Raw genomic sequence first — 27,924 nt, forward strand, 5'->3', positions numbered from 1 at the left:
TGACAACAAAGTGCGGTTTATTGCCGATCTGACGCTTCAACACGAGGAAACACTACACGCCAAGTGCGTCGAGCTGCCTCCTGTGCTCCCCTCCAGACCGAGTTCCTTCCTTCCAGCGGGGCCTCCCTCTTCCCAGGAGGCGGCGGGGGGCTCGAGGAGAGCGCGGTCAGCCCTCCCTGAGGGCAGCCCCCTGCCCCAGGAGCACCAGGTGCCTTTGATCCTGATCTGAAGAGCGGGCAGGCGGCTCCTAGTTTCTGGGCTGTTTCTGGCTGAACGGGAGAGGCCTGCGGGAGGGCTGGAAACCTCCCAGGGATGGGGAAGCAAAGGGAGGAATGAGGTGGCTGGGCGTGGGGAGGGGCCAGAGCGGGGCTTCCCGGGCAGGGGCAGCCAGACCAGGGGAAAGAAAAGCAGGAAGCAGGAGGGTCAGTGCAGGTTCCAGCAGGAACAGACTCCAGGAGGACGGCAGCACCTGGCCTGCCCCCCTTCCCAGGGGAGGGTCTCGTCGTCCTCAGCGCTCGCCATCACTGACGCCCTAGAGCGAGGCCCAGGGAGAAGGGGCGATACCTCCAGCCCACCTAAGAGCACCCTGCTTTGCCTGAGGCCGCACCAGGTCCCAAGAAGGCCACGAACAGGTGATGTCTTCCCCATGTCCCCAACAGCCAGCACAGACTGTGTTCTACTCACCTCTAACCTCAGACCGCGAGTCCCAGGGGCAAGGGAGGCCCGGCCCAAACAAACACCCCCTCCAATGGCCCTGCTTCCTGGTGTGTTGCACACAAACTCTCAAAAGATCTAACTCAATATTAGAAATGCTCCATGTATTTCCTGAAGAGCTATGGCTCAGGCCTGCTGGGTCCTGGCTGCTCTGAGAAGTTCCTGTTGCAGGTAACTAGGCTCTCCTCCGGGAAGAACTGCTCCGGTCAGCCCCGGTCAGCCCTGAACCCTTGCGCTCAGCAAGGGCTGGGCCTTCTCAGAGGCTCCTCAGCCACGAGGCCCGGGTCTGGCCGTCAGCCTCCCCGCTGGACCCCTCGCGGGGGGGCCTAGTAGTTGACGAGTGGAGCCGCGTAGCTGCCATCCTTTTTGTCAAGCTGCAGGAGTCAATGGTGAGGGGCTCAGTGGCGACGGCCAAGAGTGCCTGACAGGCCCTGCGCCGGGCTCCAGGCACCCCGCCGCTCCTCGGCCCCTGCGCCGTCCCTGGCACGGGCCCTTGGCACCTGCCACGCTCCCCGCGTTGCTGGGGCCGCCTGTCTGTGCCCACCGGTCAGTGGCTTCTGACCGTCCCCAAGGCCCGCTGCCCCACAGGCCAGTGAGCAGAGGCCGGGACAGCACTTCCGGGGCCCCTCCGCTGTCACCCCCCACCCCCACCCAAACTGACTCCCCGCACCTGCTGGTCCTGCCTGGGGGCCACACTGGGCTTCTGGGCCAGGGGCGGCTTCTTGGAGGTCCCGCCGCGGGGGGCAGCACTGGGCCGGCCGGGCTCCTCCTCACCGGGCGTCCCCATGGCCCCGGCCAGCACGTAGTGCTGCTTCCGCAGCTCGCCCAGCCGCACGCGCTCCACCTCCAGAGTCTTCTCCAGCTCCAGGACCCGCACCTGCAGCCCGGCGCCCAGCCGCTCAGCAGGCCCACGGCCTCGCCCCAGGGGCCCTCCCGCCTTCCCGGAGCTCAGCCACGGGAGAGGGACGGGTAGGAGGGGGGACTGGAGAGGGACGAGGGTAAGAGAGGGACGGCCGAGGGTGCCCACCTGGGTCTCCATCTCCTGCTTCTTCAGCTTGATGAGGGAGAGGCCGGAGAAGTCCATGGTGTCTGCAGCCAGAGGGGAGTGGGTAAGCGTCTGGGCACCCGCCCCCAGCCCGGCCGCTGCCCCGGGGCCCCAGCACTCGCCTCTGTCCTCGATCTGCTCCTGGCCCGACCTGGTGGAGGCCACCACGCTGGCGGCCATCTCGTTGACGGCGCGCGAGCACTCCTGCAGGCGGCTCAGGTGTGGGCTGTGCTTCTCGGCCTTCACCTGGGGGGGCAGGACGGCCTGCTGGCTGCACCACACCCACAGTCTCCCCGCCACACGTGGGGCCGCCGCCACGGCCGGGAGCCCAGGAGCCCGAGGGGAGGCTCACCTTGGAGGCCGCCACCAGCTGGGCCGTGCTGGCCGCGATCTCGTGGGAGCAGACAATGAGCTCCTCGTACTTGCCCGTGTGAAGCACCACCCTGTCGGCTGACTCCCTGGGGGCAGAGCCGGGCAGGGCCTGGGTCTCCGACCCCCTGGACGGTGGGCCGCCTCAACACCCCTCCCCAGACCCCGAGCACCACACACCCTGCTGCCCCCCCGACCTGGGCCGACATACACCAGCTGTGTGGCTCCCCAGCCCACGGCCTTGGAGGCAGAGATGAGGCCTTCCGTCCACCTCGAATTCTTGGCGTAAAATTCCTGCTGCGTGGCTGCCCCCTAGTGGCGACAGGAGGGCGGGGTGGACCAGTCAAGGACGTCCCGGGTGGCAACAGATCCCCGCGGATGGGCCCTCCTCCCCTCACCCCGGCCACGAGGGTGCATCCCTGGGCCGTGGGGGATTGGGCTGCGATTCCCAGGTACGCTGCATGCACTGGGAGGGCCCGTCAGCACTCTGCACGCTCAGGTGTCTTGTGCCCGAGAGGAGTCCCGTGGTCGGCTTAAGCCACAGGGCAGGTGATCCGGGACAGAGAGGGCTCTGGGGTCAGCCCCCTTTCAGGAACCTGTCCCTCGATGGCCTAGCTGTGCAGCCTGCCCGCTAGGGAGGGGCCCCACCTGGCCCCGTCAGGGAGGCCCCGCGAGACCAGCGGCCCAGCTCACCCTGCCGCTCTCCACGATCTCCTTCTGCAGGCTCGTGGATGTTGTCACCAGGAGCCGGATGGCCTGCCAAGACCAAGATGTGTGTCACTCTCGGGGGCCCGGCCAGGCACAGGGCCCGCCCTGGGTCCCAGCCGGCCACTCACCTTCATCAGGTCTGTGCAGGAGTTGAGGATCCTGAGAGGAGCACAAGGGTGAGGAAAAGAGAGAGCGAGCTGCAGTGCGGCCCCCGAAGCCACAGGGGCGCCAGGGGGCTCTGCAGGTGGGCCCACAGGGTCGGGCGTGCTCTGAGGTTCCCAGGCCGCCTTTCTGGAGAGCTAAACAGTCAGGAGGGCAGAAGCCCCTCCCCCCTCCCCCAATCTGGAAAAACTGGGGAACCCGCCCTGGGGCGACGGGCGGGCAGATAGTAGGTCTCACCTCTCATTCACCTCCAGCTTCACCCCAGAGCTGGCATGGCGGGCCTGGTTCATCATGTCCTACACCCGATGACAGAGCTTTGAGTGGGTCGGGAGGAGGGCAGCGTGCGAGGAAAGGGGACACCCGCACTGGACCAGCCCCGGGATCAGCCGCGGAGCCAGGGAGGGGAGGCCGCGGCCCAGGGCCCGAAAGCCAGGGCCCCCTCCCACCTCTGACCTGCAGAGGCCGTCTGGCCGTCGCAGAGGCTGAGTGCGGAGGCGGGTGCAGCCCGCACTCAGCCCAGCGCCCCCCGGGCTCCTGCACCCCGGTCCTCACCTCGATCCTCCGCACCGCATCTTCGATGGCCGCAGACGTGGCCGCCATCTCCTTGTCCACCATAGCCCCAAGCTCCTCCTGACGCACGTCCAGGCTCTTGGGCTTCAGCTCCTGGGGAATGAGGGAATCCAGGAGTCAGAGGGAGTGGATTCCACCTCCCGCCACCCAACAGAGCCTGGGAGCGAGACTGGGGCAGCCGGGCCCCAGAGGGTGGTGCTGTCCCCACCCCATGTCCCACAGCTACAGGTTCTGCACGTGAGTACCTGTTCAGCCCAAACTGGAAGGAGGTGCAGAGAAACTGGGGACCCCAGCCCAGCCCCACCGCTCCCCTCCAGACCCTGGCCCACGCTCAGCATCCCGGCTGCACACCTCACCTGGCCCAGCTGAAGGATGCCCTGCAGGGGCATCTGCACCAGGCCGGGCTGGGCCTGCAGCAGAGCCCGCTGATCCTGCAGCTGCTTCATGAGCTCCAGAGCCCGGGCTCCACACTCCCTACAGGTGTCGATCAGGCCTGGGGGGAGAGGGCTGAGGGGAGCCGGCGCCGAGAACCCCGGGAGACCCCAGCCAGGTCTGACGCCAGGACCTATCGGCAACCACCCCCCTTTCCCGGGTCTGCCGTGAGGAGCACATGTGACAAGCCCAGGGCGCACTTACGGTCAGCAGGGTCAGTGGGGGCCAGGTGGGAGGTGGCACTGCCGTGGACGATGGTGTCCGCGGCCAGGTGGGAGAACCGGGTCAGGGCTGCCACAAGGGCAGAGGCGTCTGCTCGGGAAGGACAACAACCCTCAACGCTGCTGCTCTGGAACAAGTCCCCGTGGTGCCTCTCCTGCCCGGCAAGCCCACACAGGCACCAGTACCCCAGGTCTCGGGGGGAGGGGACCGGGTCAAGGTCACGCAGCTGGAAAGCAGCATCGCAGGAACCACCCCCGGGTCTCTGTGACCCCTGGCCCGAAGGGCTGATCTCTGGAATGGGGCTGGGGCTTCCTGGAGAGGCGCCTGTGGTGGAAACCGCCCTGAAAGCAGGAGGCGGCAATGGCCTGTGGACCCGGGTCACCACCGCTGGCGGCCTCTGCCCTGCCCAGGCCCGCCCCGGTTGCACTCACCTGCCCTAGAGATGAGGTACTGGGCGTGACCCTTCTCCAGGGCACTCACGGCATCCAGGGCAGCCTGGGCCCTGCTCACGAGGTAGTCTGCCAGTACAGGGAGAACCGGTCAGGGGCAGAGCCTGGCCTGAGGCCCCGGCACCCTCCTGCCTGCCTCCCTCAGGGTGGGTGGGAAGTAGGGAAGGGCGATGCCCGAGCGCCTGCCGCCGCAGCCCTACCTGGAGAGCTGGTGCAGCGCAGGTGCAGGGGGTCGTCCAGCTTGCCCACGGCGTCCTGTAGGATGCGCTCGGCCTCGGCGGCGGTGCCCCGCAGCACGGCGAACTGCTCATCCAGCAGCCTGCACTGCAGCTCCTGCTCCTGAGACTCCTGGCGGGAGAGGGCGAGGTGGCGAGCCAGCCAGGCCCCAGCGGAGACCCTTGCTGGGCAGGGGGCTTTAGCGAGAGGCCCTGCTGCACCCCCCGCGCCTGGGCTGCTCGTGATAAAAGGGCATTCTGCCCCAAGTCAGCTGTTACACAGGGTGAGAGGGCGGGGCGGGCCGCACCTTGTCCGCCAGCCGCCCCTGCAGCTCGCCCTTCTCCCGGGAGCTGCGCTCCTGCTCCCGGCCCAGCGCTGCCTCCTTCTCCTGCACCAGGCTCTGGGCCGCCACCAGCTCAGCCTGCCGCTGCCGCACGACGCTGCTCAGTGTGTCCTTCTCCGCACTCAGCGCATCCAGCCTCGAGCTCAGCTCCAACCCGCTCTGTGAACACCTGGCCGATGAGCAGGGCTTCCAGAGGCCCAACCCCCATCCCCACCCCAATCTACAGACCCTCCCTAGGGCCCCAGGAGGCTAAAGGCTGGCTGAGGGCCCAGGAGTGGGTCCTGTGCCCTGTGTACACCCCGGGGCTGGGTCAGAGCCACACCCCAAGACCACGGCGCTCTGAAGCACGCTGCGCCCCGTGGCCGCCGGGCCTGGGAGGGCCCACACCTGCTCCGCGCGGCTCAGGGCCGCCTGCGCCCGCACCAGCTCTCCCGCCTTGGCCTCCAGCTCCGTCTTGAGCTTCTCCAGCTGGTCACTCTGCTCCTCCAGCTACGACGGGAGGGGGCAGGACGTCACGGGGGCAGTGGAGCTAGGGGGCGCAGGGGTCTACGGGGCAGGGCCTGTGCTCACGGGACGCACCTTCATCTCTGACTCCCGTTTCACCTGCGCCACCTGGAAGGCCAGCTGCTCCTTCACCCGCGCCACCTCCTCCTGGCTCTGCTGTGTCACCGTCAGCTGCTTGGCCGTGTCTGCGTTCTGCACCGGCGGGGACCGGGGACAGGCTCGGCTGGGCTGCGCTCGGGGCCCCCTCCTCCCACCGGCCCCCGTCCGCGCCCCCCGGGCCTACCTTCCGGAGCAGCTCGGCATGCGTGTTGATGAGCTCGCTGTGCTTTTCCTTCAGCTTGGTGTAGCGCGCCTCGGTGGCGCTGGCCTTCTCTGCGGGGGAGGCGGAGGCTGCGGCCGTGACCCCCAGCCCGGCGGCGGACTCCCCCCACCCCGCCGCCCCGCCCTCCCCGCCCTGCCCACGCACTCTCCGCCTCCTCTCGCAGCCCCTGGTGGCGCTCGCCCTCCAGCTGGGCGGCGCGCAGCCGGGCCACCTCGTGGCGCAGCTGCTCGTTGTCCACCAGGGCCTTCTGTTTCTGCTTCCGCTGCTCCTCCAGCTCGGCCTCCAGCGCGTTCACCTGGCCCTTCAGCTGCGCCATGTACCGCTGCGCCTGGGCGGCGGGAGGGGTGGGGTGTAGGTCCCCCGCGCGGGGCAGCCGCCCGCCCGCCCCTGCGCCGCCGCCCTCGCCCCTCACCTCCAGCTGGATCTTGTCCAGCTCCGTGCGGAGCGTCTCCACCTCCCTTTTCAAGGTCTCTATCTGGAGGTCCCTGGGGACAGAGGTCAGGCGTGGTCTTCCCCAGCCCGCGTGGTCCCGGCGTTCAAGTTCACTCAACCGGGACGATCAGGGGACCGGGGCACGGCCACTGGTGCTCTCATCAGCACCCCCTCGGGGTTTAAGCATCTCAGGTCTGTGTCCCCAGCCGAGATCTTTCAGGATCACAGTTCCCGGAAGGCTGTTTCCCACGATGGTGGGCTCCCCAGGCCCTCACCTGTCGTCCTTCATGGAGCCATTGGGGGGTCCAAATGTCTGCTCGAAGAGGTCAGCCACCACCTGCCACGGCAAAGCACGGTGACCTCCGCCCCCACTCCCCCAGGCCAGGAGGGAGCCCCAGCCACCCCCAGTGCCCCCAGCGAGAAGGGGGGCGGCTCACCGCTGGTTCCGTGGCGGGGGGCCCCGTGCCGATCTCGATGAGGTTCTCGGGCTCCTCGTCCTCGGGGGCCTCCTCGGGGATCACCACCACCGGCTTGATGTGCTCGGCCAGCGCCGAGGCCCGCAGGAAGTTGGGGGGTCCCTGAGGGGGCAGCGGGTGAAAGCGACCCAGCGCTCCCCCCAGCAGGAGGCCCTCCCTCGGCCGCTCCCACAGCCCACACGAGGCCCCACGCAGGGCCGAGCCCAGGGCAGAACAGGGCTGCAGGCCGGCGGCGGCCCCTGGAGGGCGCAGGTACCTCGGGCAGCCGGGGGATCTGGATGAGCCGCTTGAAGTACAGCATGTCAGAGGCTCTGCGGAAGAAGTTTCTGAGGCTGCGGGGACGGAGGCGGGAGGTCAGAGGAGCCAGGCCCCAGCCCGGTAGCCCCAGCACACGCCGCCACCCGCCCACGCCGCCACCCGCCACCCCGCCCAGGCTAGTACCTGTGAAACTGCTCATGGAACCGGTCCCGGTGGCCTTGCAGGGTGTCCGCTGGGAGGCCTGGGGGCAGGGAGGTGTAACGGGACCCCCTCCTCGCTCACTGCACCCGAGACTTCAGATCCGCTCCCTCCCTTCCCCCTCCCTGCTCCTCCACCTTCTAGAAACCGTCATAGATTAGATTACCTGCCACCTGGCTGCGTCCCACCCATCAGGAGGGCCCAAAGAACCCCCCTGTGAGGAGTTCAGCTTTTGACTGAGTGAGGGAAGGAACTGGTGAGTGGGACGGGCAGAACCCTGACCACAGCGCACTGCACGTGGGCTCCGCGGGTCCGTCAGGGCGCGCTCACTCGAGTTTGCCCCAGGTTGACACTGGAGCAGCTCACAGACCCCAGCCAGCAGCTCAGACCCTTTCTGAGCACTGAGGAGCCACCGCGTGCCTCCCCTGGTCCTCCCCGCCAGCCCAGAGAGCACCCTGCTGCCGCCGCCGAGGCTAGGCGGTTAAGAGAACTACAAACACGTAAAGCTACGTGGCTCTTCCCACTAAATCTTTGTTTTGGACAACAGTAATTTTTTCTATAACAAGTATGTTATGTTAATGGGTAATGAGTGTATTACTGTTATGTTTAATTAATAAACATCTTAAAGACTGCTTGATTCCCATCCCGGATACAGTCTATCAGCACAGCCCTCTGGGGCTTCGTCTGACCCTCAGGGCCGAGGCCGGCAGGGCTGGGGGCAGCGGGACTCACAGGAGTGCAGCTTGAACATGAGCTTGACGGTGTAGTGGTAGAGGTGGCTGCAGTCCTGGATGACCTGGATGAGGGGGGCCAGGCGGCACTGGCCCGAGGACATCTGGGACACGGCAATGGCCGTGTTGAGCTGCCGGAAAACTGTAAAAAAATAAAAAAGGGGGGGCGGGAGGAGCCTGAGCACGTGGAGCCGGGAGACGCAGGCGCAGACCCCACTCTGCTTGCAGGCATAGTGACGGCCACAGTGAGGACAGCGACTGAGCGCTGGCCCTGACCGTCATCTCACGGCACCGTCACAGCAACCTAGACAGCTGGGTTTGAAGACGGGGCAATGGCCTGCGTAACTGGCTTTACCAGTCCCAGCCAGGCGGTGGGACCCTACCACCCCAGGCCCTCGGACACCAGCATGCTCCTCGAGGCGAGGAAGGACCCTGTGCACTGAAGGCCCAGCGCTCCCACCAACTAGGGTGACAGCAAGGTGGGGGGGCAAATGAAATGCAGCTCAGCTTGGCCAGGGTCTCTGGAGAGCTTCCAGGCAGTGGGCCCAGGACGCGGAGCAGGAGAGACAGGGTGACTTCAACAGTCCTGTACCCATGGGCTTCCAGCTCACTGAATCTTAGAGAAGGGTGGAGGCCTAAGGCTGTGCAGCCCCAAGGCCTCGTTCTGCAGATGTGGACACAGGCCCGGGCTTGGTCAGTCTCACAGCAGCGGGCTCAGGGCGCGGTTCTGCAAACCCCAAGGGACCCCAAAACCTCACTTGCATTCGGGGTCAATCTCCCCTGACCCTGAGAATCAGCCTTTCATCCGATGGACCAAGTAGGAGGGAAAGAGACAGACACACTGCCACCCCCGACGGGCTTGCTCTCTGGGGCGGGGAGAGAAATGAGCACGTGACACCCAGGGCGGCCCACGTGGGACACGGTTCCAGATGGGTGGCCCCCAACCCGGGCCTACTCTCACCTTGCCTGGGGTGGGGCGATCTGCAAACCTCCACAGTGACACAAGGACGCCTGGGAGGGAAGGGATGAGGAGGAAGGCGCTAAGTGCTGTCCCTCACCCGCTTAAAACTTAACTACATGTCACGTCAAGTACATTTTCCTTGTAAACAATTAAAATACACACAGAATACTATTTTGTGTTTTAAAACACAATGCAGCCGTTTCTCAGCTGAAGGGCGTTCAGGACATTTCCCATTTGGGGCTGTTACAAACTTCGGGGCGGGGAACGCCCACTCCCCTCATACTCTCAGGGAGACGCTGGCACGGGGGTGTGGGCACTGGCTGTGGGCTTTCTCCGCCTCCTGTCGTGGCGACTGGGGAGAGGCCCATCTCTGCAGGACAGCTGCACCCAGACTCACCCAGCCTCAGGGTCCAGCCCCCGGCGCCAGGAGGCTGCCCAGGCACCTCTTCCTCATGCCTGGTTTTCCATTAAAAAGGCATTTGCCTCTCACTCTCCCCGTGGAGAGCGAGAGCATCGAGTCACCCCACAAGTTGTTCTGAAGCTGCCACTGAAAACAATCACCTCCGCAACCCCAAGAGGGTGAGCCCCCTGAGATTTCCTGTTCAACGGCTGCCGCGTTCCTGGGCTGGAAAATCTGACCTGACTCAGAGGCCTTTTACAGCAGAGAATGGGCAAGAAGGCGGAAACCAACCGCCTCGGGGGCAGGCTCAGCTGGGAGGTGGATCGGGAACCTGAAGAGGTGGCTCCTGGCATCCCCCCCCCGGCAACCCCCCACCCCGTGCCTTGGTGCCAGAGTGGGTTTCCTTCGGCCGAGACTGTTCCCTGGACGTACCGCCTGCCTGGCGTCCTGCAGGGGTGGTAAAGCCCCCTCTTTTCCATGCTCTGGGGGCACCTGGAGGCCCTGTGACCTGCTCCTGGTGGGAGTGTGGTCCCAGGGGGCAGGTGTGTCCAGGAATGGCTGGCCCCCAGAGGCAGCAACCCCAGGTCCGCCCCTCGGCTGGCTCACCTGATTCAGAGAGCTTCAGCGCACAGTCCATGTAATCGAACATCTCCACGGTAAGCTGGAAGCTACGGGGGAAGGAGGAGGGAGAGATGAGCGGGAGGGGTGCGGGGCATGGCCCTGCGAGAACCCCCAGGCGGGAGAGGGAGCACAGTCCACGCACACGCCTTTGCACGGATGTACAGACGGCAGTCCTTCAGCCAAAATGCCCAGCTCCTAGTAAGCCCCATCCCTTTAGCTTTAGCCACAGCTCCTGGGCACGTGACGACCTCCAGCCCCAGACAGAGCACGGCCCCCAGTGGGAACCTGGGTGAGGAACGCCGCAGGAACAGACGGGAAACCAGGGGACTCACACGTTGTTGACGTCGGTCCCAGCAGCCTTCTCCAACACCTCGTCTGTCACCTCCAGGCCCGCAGGGAACTCGGGGTGCTGCGGAGAGGACACCCCCACTCAACCGCAGCCCCTCTCAGCTCTGGCCCAGCACCGCTTCTAGCTTTTGAGGGAGGGGAAGGGGCCGGAGAAGCCCCCTAGCCTGCGGAGCCACCATCTGCCCCGGGTAGTGACTACAGAGACCAAGACATAGAGGATGGGACGTCCATCCGGAGCTGAGGGCAGGGCTGAGCCCACCTCCCACACTGGGAAACGCCTCCGGGCCTTCTGACTTCCCTGCCATCCGTCCCAAGCTCCCCCTTGGGTCAGGTGGGGACAGGATAGATCCCACCCTCTGAGACATCTTGGAGGGAAGAGCCCAGGGTCCCACCAGCCCCACGATTCCCCAGAGGAAACTACCTTGAGGTGGAAGGAGATCTTGGTCAGCAAGAGTTTGGTGTAAATATTCACCAGCTGCCCATATCGGTCATGCAAATGGCCCTGTGGAGAAAGGGCCCTGGGTAAGGACACACTGCCCATGAGCTCGCCCAGGAACCCCGTGCGGCAAACAAGGCAGGCGAGGCCGGAAGATGCAAGATGATGAGGAGGGTGTCAATCCTTCAGCCTCCCACGCTGTCACTTATTCATTCAACAACCATTGCTCAACCCACCAGAGGTGGCCAACGTCCTTTCCCAAGGGCCTCTGCCAGCCCCCTCTCTGCCTATCGCTCTCTTCTTCTCACTCTTGCCAGAGAGACTCTCGTGACAAGAGAGCTCCTCGTCCAGGGCAAGAGGCCAGTTCTGAGGTGGGACGCTCTACTGAAATGCTGGTGGCGGCTGGGGAGGTATGTTCCGACGGGCGCGTGAACACATCCTCCCCGCACCCGCCTCCAGACACCACGTCCCCTGCGGCCACGCCCGCTGGGCCCACATCTGCAGATGGCACCAGGGACGCCACCTTCCTCACTTCAAGGGGCGTCCCCTCTACAAGCAGGTCAGTTCCCAGAGGCCACCCGGCCCCCGCCCCGGCTGCTGGGGCCCCAGCAGTGCTCCCAGAGGACAGATAAGGCCAGAAGCCCTCTCTCCACCCAGCGGACACTCCTAGTTCCTGAGGGTCGTGGAGTGGATCTAGAATACAAGCTCCTGGGGCTCTGAGACTTCACTGTGGATGAAACACTTCTGGAGAGCCTGCTGCAAATGCAGACTTCCAAGATTCAAAAGTTGCCGGTCTTGGGGGCTCAGAGTCTGCACCACTTACCCAGACTCAGGGTGGGGTAGTGAACTCACAGGGACTGAAGGGCTGCTGATTTCTGGAGCCACAGGGCCCGTTAGGGATGTGTTTGGGACTTCCTGCGCTAGGCCTCAAAAGCAAGGCTCAATTTCATTTACTGATGCTCACCGCCCGCCGCCATGGCCCCACTGAACATGGCTCTAGCTGTGCTGGGAGGAGGAGGCGGGGGGCACCACTGCAGGTGCCCTGTCCCCCCCTTGGCCCTGTGTGCCAAGCAGGAAGGCGGTGGACTTTCCGGGTGGTGTTGCTGGCCAGGCGCTAAGGCCACCATGCCCGCTCCCCGCACCTACCCACAAGTCTCCGATCTCCCGGATGTTGCTCCGGTACCGCTGGCAGTCGTGCAGCACCTGCCCGGGGGGGAGACGAGGATGGAGGATGGAGGAGCCAGAGCCTTCATGGCGGGGGGGCGGTCCCGACACTTGCTCCCATGTACGGGGTGCGGGCAGCAGGCAGGGCGGGCCAGCCCGGAGCTGAGGGACCCAGATGCCAGGACTGCCCTCATTTCAAAGGATGCGGCTCTGTGTCCCCCTGGGGTGTTCAAGAGGCGGCAGACGGAGGGCCCGGGCCCCCGGACCAGCGGCTACTCACGTTGGGGTGCCCGTCTCGAAGGACCTTGTGGAGGACGTGGCAGAACTTCCAGCTGAGGATGGAGCTGCTGGGAAGCGGCAGCCCGATGGCGTAGGACCAGAAGGTGAAGGCCCCCTTCTCGTGGTGAGTGCCCAGGATGATGCCTGCCAGGGTCAAGGCCAAGTGCAGGCAGCAGGGACTCAAGCGTGGGGGAGGTCGGGTGCTCAGCAGGTGCAGCTGAACAGGTGACTGAGCGCAGAGAGGCGGGTGGAAGGCCACCCTCCCTCCTCCCCACACCCCTCCCTCCGCGTCGGCCACAGCTCACCAAGAGCTACGGCTCTCAGCCAAGCAAGAGAAAGGGCAAGGTCATGCCCCACGAATTTAGCTGGGCCCAATGGCCTAAGACAATAGGTGGCCTCCCTGAGATGGGACTCAGAGTCTGGGAGGAGCTGAGTGAGGCTGGCCCAAGACCACAGGGGGACGCCCCTCATCAGGCCATCTGGCGCGCCCACTGCTCCCCTAATTCATTTCGCCCACGTCCTCCTCACCCTCCCCTCCTCTCCTGGGGCCCAGAGACGGAGGCCGGCCGGCAGCAGGGAGGATACGCCGGGCATGCTTCTCCTTCACGGGGGCCTCCTGGGTGTTGATGGCTTTGCTGATGCTGATGGCCTGGGAGGGAACAGAGAGGGCAGAGGTCAGAAACCCCCCGGCAGGCTTCCCGGGACGGACCACCCAAGGGGGAAGGGGCGACACACAGACGGGACCGACCCTTCCAGCCGGTTAAAGGCGAGAGTAGAGATAAGGGAAAAACAGAAATCCTCTAACCTAAGCAAACCAGACCACTCAAGACTCTTCTTCACGTGACATGTGCAGCTCAAACTACAGCTAATACCCGATGCCACAACCACACAGAGCTTCCAGAGGCCTGGGAGGTAAGGAAGAAAGCCGGCTTGAGCTGCAGGAGAGCAACTCTGATCTGAAAGCTGTGTGTGATTCGTCTTCCCCAGAAGGCGTAGCCCCTGGGCCCCAGGGGAGCCGCCACTCCCCGCAGGACATCCTCCATCGGGTCTCTCCTCTGGGAGAGGTTGCTGTGGCCTGAGCCCTCTTGCATTCCCCCAAAACATGCAGGTCACCCCTACTTTACCACGGGGCACGGCCTGGAGACATGAGGCCTCACAGCCACTTCGTGGAAAACCAGGATAAACCAGGTCCCATCGCCTGTCCACATGCATCCTGGGCGAATCCTGCCTCGGCTCCCACCCCCACCGACACAAACAGTGGCCGCAGCCCCGCCAGGGGTGGCAGGAGGGGGACCCGCTTAGCACACAGGCTGCCGCCACTCAGGCCCTGAGCACGCGGCAAACTCATCCCTGATGCAGGTCCCCTCCCACCTCCAGCTGCTGGCGTCTTGTCTCGTCCCCCTTAGTTCAACGCCGCCTCTTCCGAGAAGTCTTCCTGGATGTGACTGCTCCCTCACACAGGCTCAGGGCACTTACTGTCACCCCCATCCCACTCACCCAGGAACCACCGCCAGCCCTGGGTTTACTTATGGATATGCTTTAATTCTCTACCTGGCGGCAGGTCTTGTAAGCCTCTGTCCACCCACCCAGCCCCGAGCTGGGGGCATCCGTGCTTGTGGACCGAATGAGAAGAGCTGCCGGTGCCACGGGTGGGAGGGACAGGATGAGGTCCCTGACCAGTGCAGGCTCCTCTCCAGGTCAGCCGATTCTCCCACGTCTCCCACAGGTCCTCCACCCGGGCCCACACTGCCCCAGGCCGTCCAGGGAGCTCGCTGAGCAGGGCAGGCTGTGCGCTCACCCTTCAGCCCGGCCCTGCATGGACTTGTCCACAGCAGGCCCAGCAGTGCCGGGAGCGGGACAGGGTGGAGAGGGAGCCCCGAGGGGCAGCAGGAGCTTTTCTTTCCTTTTAACCCAGAGGCCACTGTGCTCTCCACCGCTGGCCTGGGAACAACATTAACTGCCCCCGCCGGGCAAGGAGGTGACTTCTTTCATCTGCGGTCTATTGTGACCCTACTGTGGTCCTGCTTTGCAAAGCAGTGAGATTTCCTCTGTAAGAAAAGCAACCTCCTGAGAGCCATGGCCGTGCTTTCTGCTCAGACTCACGGACCTAGGAGCTGCTGGGGGCTGGGCTAGCCCCTCGCAGCCACCCCAGCAAGGCTGGCTGACCTCCTTTCACACACAGCGCCCATTGTGGCCATGGTCTGCAGAGCGGGTCTGCAGCACGCAGCACACCGGGCCCCTGGGACACGGACGACTCTCCCAGCATCAAGGCCGGGCTGGGGGAGTGGCTCTGGCCTCGTGGTACCGGGGTCCTGAGAGGGACGCAGACAGGCTCTGGCACCTCTTACACTCAAAGCCTCAGCGAGCCAGACACGAGGGCTCCCTCACCATCTGTTCTGTGTTTGCCGATCCTCTGCCAACTCGGCCTCCCCGAGGCCCCAGCGCCTGCTTTCCCTCCACAGGCATCACCGTGAGAGAGGCCGGACCCCGCGTGTACCGTTCCCGGCCCTGCAAACATCACGCCCCGCCAGGCAGAACTCTGCCCACAGCAGCAGCGGTGAGGACAACAATTGACAACCAGCAATTCCCGGGCACTTGCTCCCCTGCGTCAGGCATGGGCAACACGCTCCCAGCAGCAACCCTGGCAAGTGGGCACGGCCCCACTTTCCTGATGAGGAAACTGAGGCTCAGGGAGTTGGGGGTATCTCGTCCGTACAGCTAATAAGGGCAAAGGCAGGTCTGGCTGTGTCCTGAATGGTTCTGCTATCCAGCTCCCAGGCACCTCTCTCCAGTACAGGTACAGAGCTGGGAAGAGACACCAGCCCATAAGCCGGGAGTGCCTGTCTCGGGGTGTGTGTAACCGCATCCCCCAGCTGCCCTGACACCTGAGCGGGCTCTGATGACTGCCACCTGTTCAGAAGATCCCAGGCAAGAACAGAGCAGAGCCAAAGTCCCGCAGGCAGAGCAAGCTGCCCCGGAGGCCGGGGACGCAAAGATGCCGCCTGCATCCCAGCAAGTGCCCTGTCCTCCGCAGATGCCCACGAGGGGCGTGCTGACCACCCTCCCCCAGGGCCTGCAGCTGGAGAGCAGAAGCAGAGACGCCCTGAAGGGATGGGCTGGTGGGGCTGGCGGCCCAGGGTAAGCATTCCCACCGCGCAGCCTTCCCCAGAGGCCGCTGGGCACAGGCTTTTACTTCACCGTCGGCCCACATGTATACGGAGCGCCCTCATGGCTGGGCCCTGGACCCCCAGAAAGAGTGCCTGCCCCTCCCCTCGGGGGAATCTGCTCACCTGTCCCCTCCCTGCTGCCACGCCATTTAAATCTGCCGGTTTACGCTTCTCCGTGTGGTCGGCACCCGACAGTGTCTTCCTTCTTTGTCTACTGTCCTCCCCCCACTCCCAGCCCATGTCTATGCCACGGAGGGGAGTGGTCCCGCCTCTCTGGGGCGGCTGTGGCCCCAGCCCCTAAACAGTGCCTGGCACATGGAAGGTCTTCAGAGGCAGTGAGGGGGTGCTCCTGGGCCCCAGAGAGAAGCGGTGACTCAGGCACACGGGAGTCTGTCTGGCCCCCTCCGCCCAACCGGTGCCGCCCGCTTCCCGCGCCGGCTGTAGGAACAGGGTCCCTCCCGGCGGGAACACAGCCCTGCTGTGTGCAGGCGGCAGATGTGTGGACCGGGAGGCCTCACAAGGAGGCACAGTGCTCACACAGAGGCGGGTCTGTGGACACTGCACAAGCCTGCTTTTCCTGCCAAGCGCAGCAGCCAAGCCCCGTCCCAGGAGGGGACGGCAGGCCCCAGGGATGCCCGTCCCTCCCCGCCCGTCCTGAGCGGGCCTCAGAGGTGGGGGGAGCACTGGGGCTCCTCTCCTCAGCCCTGGAATCTGTGCTGGGCGATTCTGACGTGGCTTAGCTCCTGGGTTTACAGTCCAGGTGCAGCTCTGACTGCAACATCTGGTTCCTTCTACACAAGCATGGCATCCTCACACCAGCCCCACGAGCGACTGTAGGAAGACTGTAGGGGGAGGGGCAGTCAGAGGGGCACCGGGGACCATCGTGTGGGTTCTCTCTAGCTCGCCAGCTTGAAAAAGGCTTCCTTCCGTCCTGGTACAGGGGCAGTTCTGACAACAGCAAGTATAATCATGACAGGCGGGATCCATTGCCATGGGGAGAGCCTTCTGGGGGACAGAAACTCCAAGTGGAATGGATTGATTAGGGGCCTGGGTACTGAGATGGAAGAGCCAGAGCTGGAGAGAGAGGGTCCTGGAGGGGGTGGAGGGGGGCAGGTGGCGACCGTCTTGGGGATCTGCTTATCTGACTTCCCACTCGACCTCTGAGTGGCCACGGATTGGGGGCAGGGAGCAGCAAAGCAGGACAAGAGCAGTAACGGTGGGTCTATGACACCCCCAGATATGCCCAGGGGGGCTCTGGGGGAGGGAGCTGGAGGGTTTGCAAAGACAGCGGAGGGCAGGCAGAGGCACGCTTCTCAGACCCGTGAGAGTGGGTGACTAAACAGTTTCACGGGCATTCAGACCACTGCTGCTCCTTCTGTGCTGGAAAAATCCCAGCCCAGTCCCGGGGAGCCACCTCACAGCGAGGGGCCTGAGCCTCCGGAGGGCAGCGGGGGACAAGGCCGAGGGGTGGGAAGGCTCTAGCAGGCTCTGGAGACACAGTCGGAATTGCTGGCACCGGGAAGCTTGCAGGAGGCATATCCCATGCCAAAGGCCAGCAAACTGGCCTCAGTAAAAGAATAATAAAATGATTTTTATCGAGTTCAGCCATGTGCCAGGCACCGTGCCGAGCACCTCACCATTATCATCTCATTTAATCTCCTAAGTAACCCTTGAAGCATGTGGATGAGGAAATCACAGCTCAAGGTCACCATGATGAACCCAGGCACCATTCTAGGCACTGTCCCCACACAGACAACCCTCCCCCGTTAAGCCGGGTCCAGCAGTTCCCAAGGTGGCCGCGCAGGAAGGGAACCCAGGCTGCTGGCTCTGTAGACTGTCCCCTCAGCCACCACCGGGTCCCCGGCCGCCTCTCTCACTGGGGGAGGGGGCTGGGCTGAGGGAGCCGTGTGCCAGCACACACGTCCTTCTGGTCCCTCTTTGTCCCACTGCAGAGACCCAGCTCCCGAGGGCCTGGTGTCACTCAGGGAGGGCCTGGCCCAACTCCAAGTCAAAACGCAGGTTCTGGATCCAGGATTCGTTCAAGCCGCGGGTAAGAACAGCAACTGTGTGGCAGCGAGCAGCTCAGGGGGCTCCCCCACGGCTCCCCCATTCCCGCAGGCGAGGCCTTCAGACCCTGGGCTCCCTCTGGGCCTTCAGCTCGGCTCCCTCCCGGGGTGGCTTCTGTCCTGCAGCCAGGGCGGGGACGTCTGGGAAGGCCTCTTACAAGCGCCCCACTGGGTCCATGGGAGCCAGAGCCTCAGGACACACCTGCCCCTGCGTCCAGGAACAATCTCGTTCTTGTTCGTCACATAAAAACCCCATCTGGTGCCAGCAGAGGCCCTGGGAGTCAAGCCTGAGGAGGCAATCCCCGGACCAGGCCAGACAGAGCCACCAATGGCACTTGGTGCCATTGGACAGGTGACTCCCAGGGACACACGAGAAAGCATCTCGGTGCTGGTTCAGGAGAGAGGCGACCCGGCTGGGGCAGGTGATATTCCCAAGAGCCTCGGCGCCTGCTGCAGACTTGAGACAGAAGCCTTGGGGTGTGGACACCGTCCGCGAAGCCGGGCAACCAAGCTGGGACGCTCTGGTCAGCAACTGCACACGGCAAGCCTGTCCCTGCTCCGTCGCCTGTGGGGCTGCACGCCAGGCAAAGGGGCCCCAGGAAGAGCCCCGGGGAGAGGACGGTCACTGAGGACGGGGCAGGAGTGAGGGCGGCGCATGAGGCCACAGCCCGGTGCGCAGCAACACGGGCCACACCACAGCCCGGTGCGCACCAGCACGGGCCACACCACAGCCCGGTGCACAGCAACACGGGCCACACCACAGCCCGGTGCGCAGCAACACGGGCCACACCACAGTCCGGTGCGCACCAGCACGGGCCACATCACAGCCCGGTGCACAGCAACATGGGCCACACCACAGCCCAGTGCGCACCCACACGGGCCACACCACAGCCCGGTGCGCACCCACACGGGCCACACCGTTCCAGAAACCCACAGCCCCTGCAGGGGGTCAGAACCAAGTGACCGCAGGGGCTGCAGCCCTGGATGTTCTCTGCGAGATCCGACGTCCTCCAGGCCGTGGGGAACTCTGCACAGCAGAGGAACGTGGACTCAGGGAGACCCCTTCCCCAGGAGCCCACGTGAACGGGGCCAAATACAGGTCTGCTCACCCAGTTCCACCATGGCCAGCCGTGGCACCCCAGCGCACAGACCCCGGTCCCGTCCACTCCGACCCACAGGGGTGCCTTCACTTTAGAAGCTTCCCCTTTCCCGTCTGGAAAGCAGGAGCAAAAAAACCCTTGAAATCTTCGAGAATGCAAACATACACAAAGTGTGTCTGGAACATCTAGCTTTGTTCTAGCCACACCGTCTTCCTTCTGTTCCTCAAACAGGACAAGCCCGGTCCCACCCCCAAGCCCGGCTGTGCTTCTGAGGTCACCCTGCTCTGAGTTAAAACGCGCCCCCTGGGGGGGGTCTCCCCCAACCACCCTATCTAAAGCAGCCCTCCCTCCACACAGATAGCTTCCTCCTGCTTACTTTCACCCAGGACATTTATTCCCTGAGACTATCTTGTTTACCATGTATTCCGTTTCTACCTCTGACCCCCGAACAGACGCACTTGGTACAACAGATCCTGCTGGTCTCGCTCCCTGCTGTACCTCCCAAAACCCATGCCTGGAGGTCAATAAATCTTTACTGGATGAATGGAAGTGTGAATACTTGAATGAATGAAAGCTCTTTCAAATATAAGTACTGGTTAAATTCAAGGCAGTGTGTGTGTCTCTTTCTCTAGCTAATAATTTATCCACTAGAGTTAAATAGTAAAGGCAACTATAAAACAATTTCTATTTTTAAAATCAACCCTGAAATGAATCAGACTCAGTCCTCCTTGTACTGTCATCATGGCGCGCTTCGCGGTGGCACTTGGCAGGGACAAAAAAACATCCTTCAAAGAGCCGGGTCACAGGGGCTGGCAGAGAGGTGGGTTATCCTGCTTTAGTGCTTCCAAAGAGTTGTTTGAAGGACAGAAAAGATCTCATTCAAATGCTTTTGCCACCTCAAAGGCCATTGATGGAACCAAACACAGGATTTCTGTAGCCGAGGAGGTGGCTGAATGCGGTCTCAGGCAAAGCGGTGGGGAGCTCTGGGCCAGAGGTCCGCAGCTCGGTCATTTCAGCAGAGGGAAGTCAGTGCAGCAACACCATCCTGCGATTCAACCATCTCTTCCCCTTATTCACGTCCCCCAGTGCCCGCTCCGTCCGGGCCTCTCAATCATTCGACCATTTATGAAACCGCAGGGAGGGCCGCGCTGCAGCCGCTGCTCCTGTGTGGGAGCCCTGGGCAGGATCCTCCCACCCACCGGATGAGGCTCACTGGGGGACACTGCCACCTCTCCCCCGGGCTCTGCAGGTGACACATGAGGAGGAAGAGACAGTAGAGGAGGACGGGGCCCGAGTCCCGCCTCCAGGATGGACAGGGAGCCACAGCCTGGGCGGCTCCTTGCCTGGGTCCTGGTGACACCACTCCATAGACCTGTCTGTCCCACAAGCCAGGGGGCTGAGCCACTCCCTGGCGGAAGAACCTAATGCAGGTGGAAGGTTGTGTTTATTTCAGCAAGAGGAAAAACAAGCCCGCCTCTACTAAACTTTTCTCCAAGAACTCAGTCTTTCCCTGCAGTGGGAGCCATGGCTTTTTAGGCCTCACTGAGTGGCAGCTCAGCCCCCAAAAAAGGGCTACCCACGGGCCCCTGTGGCACCCATTTATTCAGCGCACGCACACCGCACAGGTCCCCCGAGCCGGGCAGTCCTGGGTACTAGCACACAAGGAGCCAACACTGTCCGTGCCTGAGGATCTTGGGGTTCAGAGGGTAGTGCTTAGGGGCTCGGAGGGGGAGGCAATGCAATCCCTTCTCCGTGACCCTGGATCTAACCACACGCCCGACCTCACGGCTGTCCACTCCTGCCGGTTCGGCTGCAGGGTTTGGGGAGACGGGAAGAGTGGGAATAATATCGTGAGGACTAGGGCAGCCTGGTAAGGCTCGGGCAGGAGGAAAGCGGTCGACGGCTTCGCAAACAAGGTGATATTTGAGTCCACCCTGGAGTCAGGTGGAGCTGGCTGGGGGGAGCGGGGTGGGGGGAAGGGTATCGCTGACAGCGCGGCCGGCTGGCAAAGGCTCTTCAGGCCCCAGCTCAGGTTAGCCGGCTGCGTTTCCCTGTCCCCCCGCCAAGCAGGCCTAGACTCGAGTCCAGAGTTTCCACTTCGCACTGCTGGACTCAGTGCCCAGGCAGGTTTTATTCACAAATGGGACGCTGGCCTGGGGGCAAGGTCAGGAGGGCCTGCGTTTCTGCCAAGAAGTCACAGTGGCCGGCTTCCCCCGACCTCCCCGGGGCACCTCCCTGGGGCTCCCCACCGGAGTCTCTTCCAGAGGTCGGTGTCACCTGGGAGCAGGCCCTGCTGTCCTGGAGAAGGGGGCACCGCACGGCCGCTCTTCCAGGAATGGGCTGCTCCCCACCTCCCCACGTCCGCCCAACCCCTGCGGCGGATCTACTGCCCTCCCCAACAGCCCCAGCTCCCCATTTACAGAGGCTCAACTAGGGGCTCAGGGACGGAACCAAGAGGGCATCATTTCCATTTCTTCAGTCCAGCCCGCTTTCCCACATACAACGTAACAGCCAACAGCCGTTCAGGGCAGCATTCACTCCGCACCAGGAGCTGTGTCATCCGGCAAATCCTCCATGACTCGGGCACTACGATTATACCCATATTGCAGATGAGGAGACTGAGGCACAGAGTCTCGCTCTTAACAGCTCTGCCACAGCACACCTGTTCATCTCCCACCTCCTTCGCCAAGATGAAAACCCTTGGAGGGGATGAGAATGATCTTCATCCTCCCGTAGCACATCCCAGAGCACCAGAAACAAGCCAACACATACACAGTAAGTGGTCCCTCACGAACGTGTCGTGGGACAAACGTACAAAGATGGGAAGGGGGAGGGGAAGGACGAGCAGCCACAACCCCACCCCAGCCTGAACCAAGAGGTCACGAGATACCCGGGGAGCCCAGGGGGACTGTGGCAGGAAACCCCAGGAACCAGGAAGTCAGCAGCTGCCCTGAGCACCACCAAGCTGGCTGATGCGGCAGAAGCAGGTGGAGGGTGTCTGAGGGGCACGCAACAGCAGCGCAGCTGAAAGGAAGGGCACAGCTCACCACCCACCGCAGCTGGCCCACCACCGGGGGCCTGGGAGGAAGGCAGGTGCTGCCGGGGCAGCTCACTTGAGGCTTTGCAGGCAGCATTCTGGGGGTCGTGAGCCTGGTTCTTTCTCTCCTCCTTTTCAGAAAGCCTCGCTCACCTCTGTTCTTTAGCCATTCGACCAGCCTGCAGTGGGTGCCAGGCCCCTTGCCCCTGCCCTCAGGGAGCTGACCTACGTAGGCGGAGCTGGGGGGGTGTTTCTGGCTTTCACCATGTGGTTTAGATTTCCTCCCAAGCTCGGGGGTGGGGGAACTTTTTAAAAATAAACATTTAAATGAGGCCCAGAAAGGGGTTGGTAGCTAACAGTGTGGTAATGCCACAGCATCTATAAGAAATCATGGGGCTTCCCTGGTGGCGCAGTGGTTGAGAGTCCGCCTGCCGATGCAGGGGACACAGGTTCATGCCCCGGTCCGGGAAGATCCCACATGCCGCGAAGCGGCTGGGCCTGTGAGCCATAGCTGCTGAGCCTGCGCGTCTGGAGCCTGTGCTCCGCAACGGGAGAGGCCACAACAGTGAGAGACCCGCGTACCGCAAAATAAATAAATAAATAAATTTTAAGAAATCATGAAGACAGAAAGGGAGTGTGTGTAACTATTCACAATAGCCAAGACACAGAAACAACCTAAATGTCCATCGACAGATAGATGGATAAAAATGTGGTATATATATATCTACAAATATATATATATATATATCTACACACACACACACACACACAATGGAATATTATTCAGCCATTAAAAAGAATGAAATAATGCCATTTGCAGCAATATGGATGAACCTAGAGATTATCATACTAAATAAGTGAAGCGAGTCAGAAAGAGAAAGATAAACACCATATGGTATCACTTATATGTGGAATCTAAAATACGACACAAATGAACCTAAATACGAAACAAAAACAGACTTACAGACTAGAGAACAGACTTGTGGTTGCCAAGGGGGAGGGGGTGGGGGAGGGAAGGACGGAGCTTGGGGTCAGCAGATGTAAACCATGACCTATGGGATGGATAAACAACAAGGTCCTACTGTAGAGCACAGGGAACTCTATTCGATATCCTGTGATGAACCACAATAGAAAAGAATATATATGTATAACTGAGTCACTGTGTTGTACCACAGAAATTAAACACAACACTGTAAATCAAATATACTTCAATAAAATTTTTTTTTAAAAGGGAGTGTGCATAAGTCTGCCTGCCTGGCAGAGGGGGTGATGACATGTGTGGGAAAGGAAGTCAGGGCAGAGGAAACAGTGTGTAGAGGATGGGAGCCCAAAAGACTATGGCCAACTTGGGAACAGCCTTCAAACCAGAAACTCAAGTTAAGTTCCCAAACACCTGTCTGTGTCCTGTGGCTTGCCTTCAGTAATGAGATTCTACAGAATTCCTGGCTGGGGAATTTTAAGAAAATAGACCTATGCGCCCAGGACTCCAATCCAAGCCAAATCACTCCAAATCTCCAGCATTTAGACACAGAAGAGTTTAAAAGCGCCCCAGGTGATTCTAACGCCCTGATGTCCAACCCGGTAGCTGCTGGCCATGTGTGGCTAATGAGTGCCTGAAATGTGAGCCCAAATTGAGATGTGCTATAACAAACACAGAACGGAGTTTGAAGACTTGGTAGGAGGAAAAGAACGTAAAATATCCCATTCATAATTTTTATAGTGATTACGTGTTGGAATGGCTATATTTTGGATACACTGGGCTAAATAAAATATATGATTAAAGGGAATTTCACCTGTTTCTGTTTGCATCTTAGTGTGGCTAAGTAATCTAAAAACGATACACCTGGCTCCTATTCTGTTTCTACTGGACAGCGTTTTTCTAACGTGAGCTGGCCTGAGAAGCCCTGAGTGTCAATAAATGTTCATTTTTACAAGACTGCAGTTCCACAGTTCCACAGAGGCTGCAGAGGGGACATGTCACTGACCTGGAAGATTGGACCTACGAACAGTCTTCCACCTGCTGCTCCCCACTCCACAGCGACCACCCCACCAGAAAACCCCTAACACCTGCGGAGCTTTACCCCGTATGCTTGTATCTAATGCGCTTCTTCCCCGCCGGGCCTGGTGTACTGAGCAGCATGGCCCCTCTCTCACCCTAACCTTACAGGAAGCTTTTGGGCTCTGTTTCCATTTCCTGCAGGGGAAACCGAGGCCCAGATGGCAAAGGCGCACTTAGACAAGGAAGAAGCAAGGTTCGAGTTTAGCATTTCCTGGACTCCAATCTGCTGAGTCCTCACCCATGCTATACCTCAAAGACGCATCTCCTCCCTCGTGGAAGGTCTGAAACAGTTCTCAAAGTTTAAAGCTTTTTGGGGGTGGCGAAGGGAGAAAAATGTCTAGCTGAACATCCGCAGAGCACCGTACTGAGTGTTTTGCATCCTGTAGGTATTCGTGGCCTATTGCTGCTACAACAAACGGCCACTATTGGCTCAGTGGTTTAAAACGACACAAATTTATCATCTTACAGTTCTGGAGGTCAGAAGTCCAAAACGGGTCTTCCGGGGCTAAAATCAAGGTGTAAGCAGGGCTGCGTTTCTTTCTAGAGGCTCTGTGGAAGAGTCCGTTTCTTTGCCTTTTCCAGCTTCTAGAGGACGCCCACGCTCCTCCAGCTTCAAAGCCAGCGATGTTCGGCGGCACTGTCCTCACCTCACACCACCCTGACCTCCTCCCCGGCCTCCCTCTTCCACATTTAAAGGCCCCGTGATTACACTGGGCCCACCTGGATAACCCAGGCTACGCCCCCTATTTTTAAGGTCAGCTGATTAGCATTTTCTTACCCGGGCTGTAACATATTTACAGGTTCCAGGAATTAGGACATGGACATCTTTGAGGGGTCCCTCTTTAGCCCACTCCACCATTTCTATACCTTAAAACAGCCCTAGGAAGTAGATGGAATTATCTCTATTTTTATAGACCAGGAAACAGGAGTTAAGCATCATATGCCCAGGAACACAGGCTAGCACTCAGGTGTTAGTTACTGCTTTCCATGATACCACAGCATCTTTTTTTTTTTTTTTTTCGGTACGCGGGCCTCTCACTGTTGCGGCCTCTCCCGTTGCGGAGCACAGGCTCCGGACGCGCAGGCTCAGCGGCCATGGCTCACGGGCCCAACCGCTCCGCGGCATGTGGGATCCTCCCGGACCGGGGCACGAACCCGTGTCCCCTGCATTGGCAGGCGGACTCTCAACCACTGCGCCACCAGGGAAGCCCCACACCATCTTTTTAACGAGACAATTTTCAGGTTCAGCACATACAGGTATACTGTATTCCACACTATTCTGCATTCAGAATACTACAACAACAAAAAGCCAATACAATTTTGTCACTTCCATTTTGAAAAGGGGTTTTATCACCAAAGGGACTAAAGTCTTGGGGAAGAATAGACCAGCTTTCTGGACGGTGCCCCTGGGATCACACACACACGCACTCGCATACCCACATCACGCAGCAAACACAAGCACCTGCCTCACGAAGGACGCATGACTGCCCCCTTCCCTTCACACTCCCAACTGGGGCGGGGAAGGAACCTTTTTGCAAAACAGGGTGTGGCCAGTCAAGAAAGCAAATATGGAAGCATTTTTCCTCCTCTTGACCCAGAAACCCAGGAGGAAAAGCGAGGCTGGCAGGACAGTAGGGGACTTAAGTTCTAAGGAAACCAAAGTGCCCCTCTGCTACACAGGACGCTGTGGTCAACGTGAAGCCACAGGCAGTGCAGTTCAAAGGGAAGGTGCGTCAGCGGGTTGGATGTACTATTTTCTGTCCAGAAGGAGACGTGTAGGCAGCAACCTCAGCTCTCCTCGTCCTTTCCACCAATGAGGTCTGGCTGGCAGCTCACTAGATATTCCTGGGAGCGAGCTAATTAAATATTAACCACGCACAAAACCTTATTCCTACATCCCTCAACAAGTCACTCTGAAGACAAGCAAATCTAGACACTGAACCTGAATTCCATCTTTCCAGAAAAGAGCCCTGGAATGGGTAAATCCTATGAGATTCACCTGTTAGAAAGAATTATTCATGATAAAGTAACCCTCTCGGCCCCTGAGAAAAACCCAACCAGCAAAAACAAAACACCCTCTTGTTTACCAAACCAACCACCAGAATAAGTTGTCCTGTATCAGAGATGCTTTCTCTTTGACATTCAGAAAGCTTGCCCTTGATCTATAACAATTTAAGAGTAAGATCAATGAACTTGGCCCTTTAAATTCCATCTCCTCTATGTAGCAATCTGACCTCTTTATAGCTCCTCAAAACCACAGAAAAAACAAAAAATCAGTGAATGAATAGATCTTCTGACAACATCCAGATTCTCTGCCAATTAAAATGTTCTCCCCTTCCGCAAGTTCCCGGCACAATTAATTATGTATTAATGATTTTAAATTAAATGCCACATTTGTTTTTACGACGGGCTATCCGGGCTGAAAATACACCAGGGGCCAGATGATGATGATGATCACAAGGGTAAATTAATAATTTGCGGCTAGGTTGGCTCCGCACTAGTCTTTTATGGAGCCAAGGTTTTATCATTTTCCTTGTTAATCTCAAGCACAAAGGTTAGATGTTTCCCCTGCATTTTTTCTTACTTCAAAACGAAAGTTATTGTAGGCTGCGTGTGCTAACTTGATTTGAAAGACACCGCACAAGTCACTGCTCCTGGCAGGGAGAGGTGGGAAGGACCTTGCTAAAGGCAGACACAAATGTCATCATCCTACTTTAGAGAGGAGTGAGTGGGTTCCTTCTGGCTTTTGGTTTTTGTTTTCTGTTTATTTTTTTTTTTTGGTCGCGTCGTGTGGGATCTTAGTTCCCGGACCAGCGATCAAACCCGTGCCCCCTGCACTGGGGGCGTGGGGTCTTACCCACTGGACCGCCAGGGAAGTCCGTGGTTTATTTCTAAAGTAAAAATGTTCTGCTGTTTCAGTCCTGGTTGACTTACTTTGGCAAAAAACCCAGTATGCTCCCCCCTTCCCCCAGGCATAAGAATACCTCAGTGTTTGTAAAATAAAAAGGAACAGAAAACCAGAAACAGCAACGCCCTCATCAGTGCGGTCTCAGCAGGAACACATGGACAAATACACACCCCCGTCATTGTTTCATTTTTAAAATAATCCTCCCAGGATAGGCCGCCCTCGGGAAGAGATGCGGGCGCGTGGGAAGTGCAGGAAGGGAGCCCTAGGAAGTTTCTGTCTGTCAGGCGCCGTCATTTAATAAGGGGGTGTGAACCTGTTTATACGTGGGCCAGCGCTCGGGCAAACAAGTCTGGCTACAGAGGTGAAACTTTTCGCCCAGCAGATAATAAGATATTGTGCGGCCCTGAAAAACAGCTCAGGAGAAAAGGAAGCAGGGAATTTCCTTTAAGGAAATGCATTGCTTCTCCGAGGAGGGGGCATTCTTTTAAGGCGTGGGAAAAGTAGACGGAGCCCGGGAGAGGCGGCGCGGCCAGGGCGGAGAAATCCAGTCGGGCCGCCCCGGCCGGGCGCAACCGGGCCCCGGACGCACCTTGACCCCACCTGGCCCCCCGCCGCGTCTCGGCTCCCTCCACCTGGCCCCCTCCCGCCCCTCGGCTCCTAGCCATCTCGGTCCCCGGCCGCCTCTCAGTCCCTGGACACCTCGGTCGCCTGGCCACCTGGTCCCCCGGTCGCATCTCAGTCCCCGGCCGCATCCCAGTCCCCGGCCACCCCGGTTCCCCGCCACCTCGGGCCCGGGCGCCGGCTCACGCTTCCGGTTCACCTGCGCGCGGGGCAGCTCGGGCGGCGAAGGCCGGGGAGCTGGGTGGCCGCGGCCGAGATGCGGCCGGGGGCCCCCAGGTGGCCGGGGAGCAAGGGGTCCGGGGAGCGGCCCGAGCCCCCGGCGCTCTGGAGGCGGGCGCAGGCCGGGCCCCGAGGGACGCGTGTGAGGGGAAGGGGGGACGGCGCCGCCCGCCCGCCCCGCCGCTCGCCTGGGTCTTGTCGAACTGCTCGCGCTCGGCCTCCAGGCTGTGGCCAGGCCTGCGGCTCAGCACCCGCGCCGGCACGTTCTTGATGCTGTTCATCCTGCCGCCGCCTGCGTTCCTGGGCCCGGCTCCGCGGGACTGAGCGATCCACGCCAGTCGCCCGCGCCTAGGCACCGCGCGGCCGCCCGCCGTATGGCGCCGCCCG

The 27,924-nt window shown here is 60.9% G+C and overlaps 1 protein-coding gene across 6 annotated transcripts; it reads right to left on the bottom strand.

The window, feature by feature from the left end:
• On the bottom strand, positions 1–27,918 carry HIP1R (huntingtin interacting protein 1 related). 6 transcript variants are annotated; one of them, XM_081253168.1, is made up of 32 exons: positions 27,726–27,918; positions 12,946–13,009; positions 12,362–12,504; positions 12,064–12,120; positions 10,903–10,983; positions 10,466–10,542; positions 10,119–10,180; positions 8,153–8,293; positions 7,406–7,463; positions 7,221–7,296; positions 6,926–7,066; positions 6,764–6,825; positions 6,469–6,541; positions 6,201–6,384; positions 6,018–6,106; positions 5,810–5,926; positions 5,618–5,719; positions 5,195–5,389; positions 4,872–5,019; positions 4,654–4,740; positions 4,205–4,312; positions 3,925–4,061; positions 3,551–3,661; positions 3,236–3,294; positions 2,965–2,995; positions 2,822–2,884; positions 2,340–2,440; positions 2,112–2,217; positions 1,882–2,005; positions 1,742–1,803; positions 1,385–1,591; positions 1–1,088 (listed from the first exon to the last, which is right to left on the bottom strand). In XM_081253168.1, exons 1-32 carry the CDS (start codon positions 27,816–27,818, stop codon positions 1,041–1,043), a joined length of 3,207 nt encoding a protein of 1,068 aa, XP_081109294.1. In that variant the 5' UTR covers positions 27,819–27,918; the 3' UTR covers positions 1–1,040. The 6 variants fall into 6 exon arrangements, 5 of the variants coding, with proteins under 5 accessions (XP_081109294.1, XP_081109292.1, XP_081109293.1 ...); XM_081253166.1 differs by adding an exon at positions 9,113–9,162 and having other exon boundaries at positions 6,926–7,296; XM_081253167.1 differs by adding an exon at positions 9,113–9,162 and having other exon boundaries at positions 7,221–7,463.
• Between the last annotated feature and the right edge of the window lie 6 nt (positions 27,919–27,924).

The sequence above is a fragment of the Mesoplodon bidens genome, assembly GCF_964165515.1.
Source record: "Mesoplodon bidens genome assembly, chromosome: 13".
In the NCBI taxonomy this organism is placed as follows: domain Eukaryota; kingdom Metazoa; phylum Chordata; class Mammalia; order Artiodactyla; family Ziphiidae; genus Mesoplodon; species Mesoplodon bidens.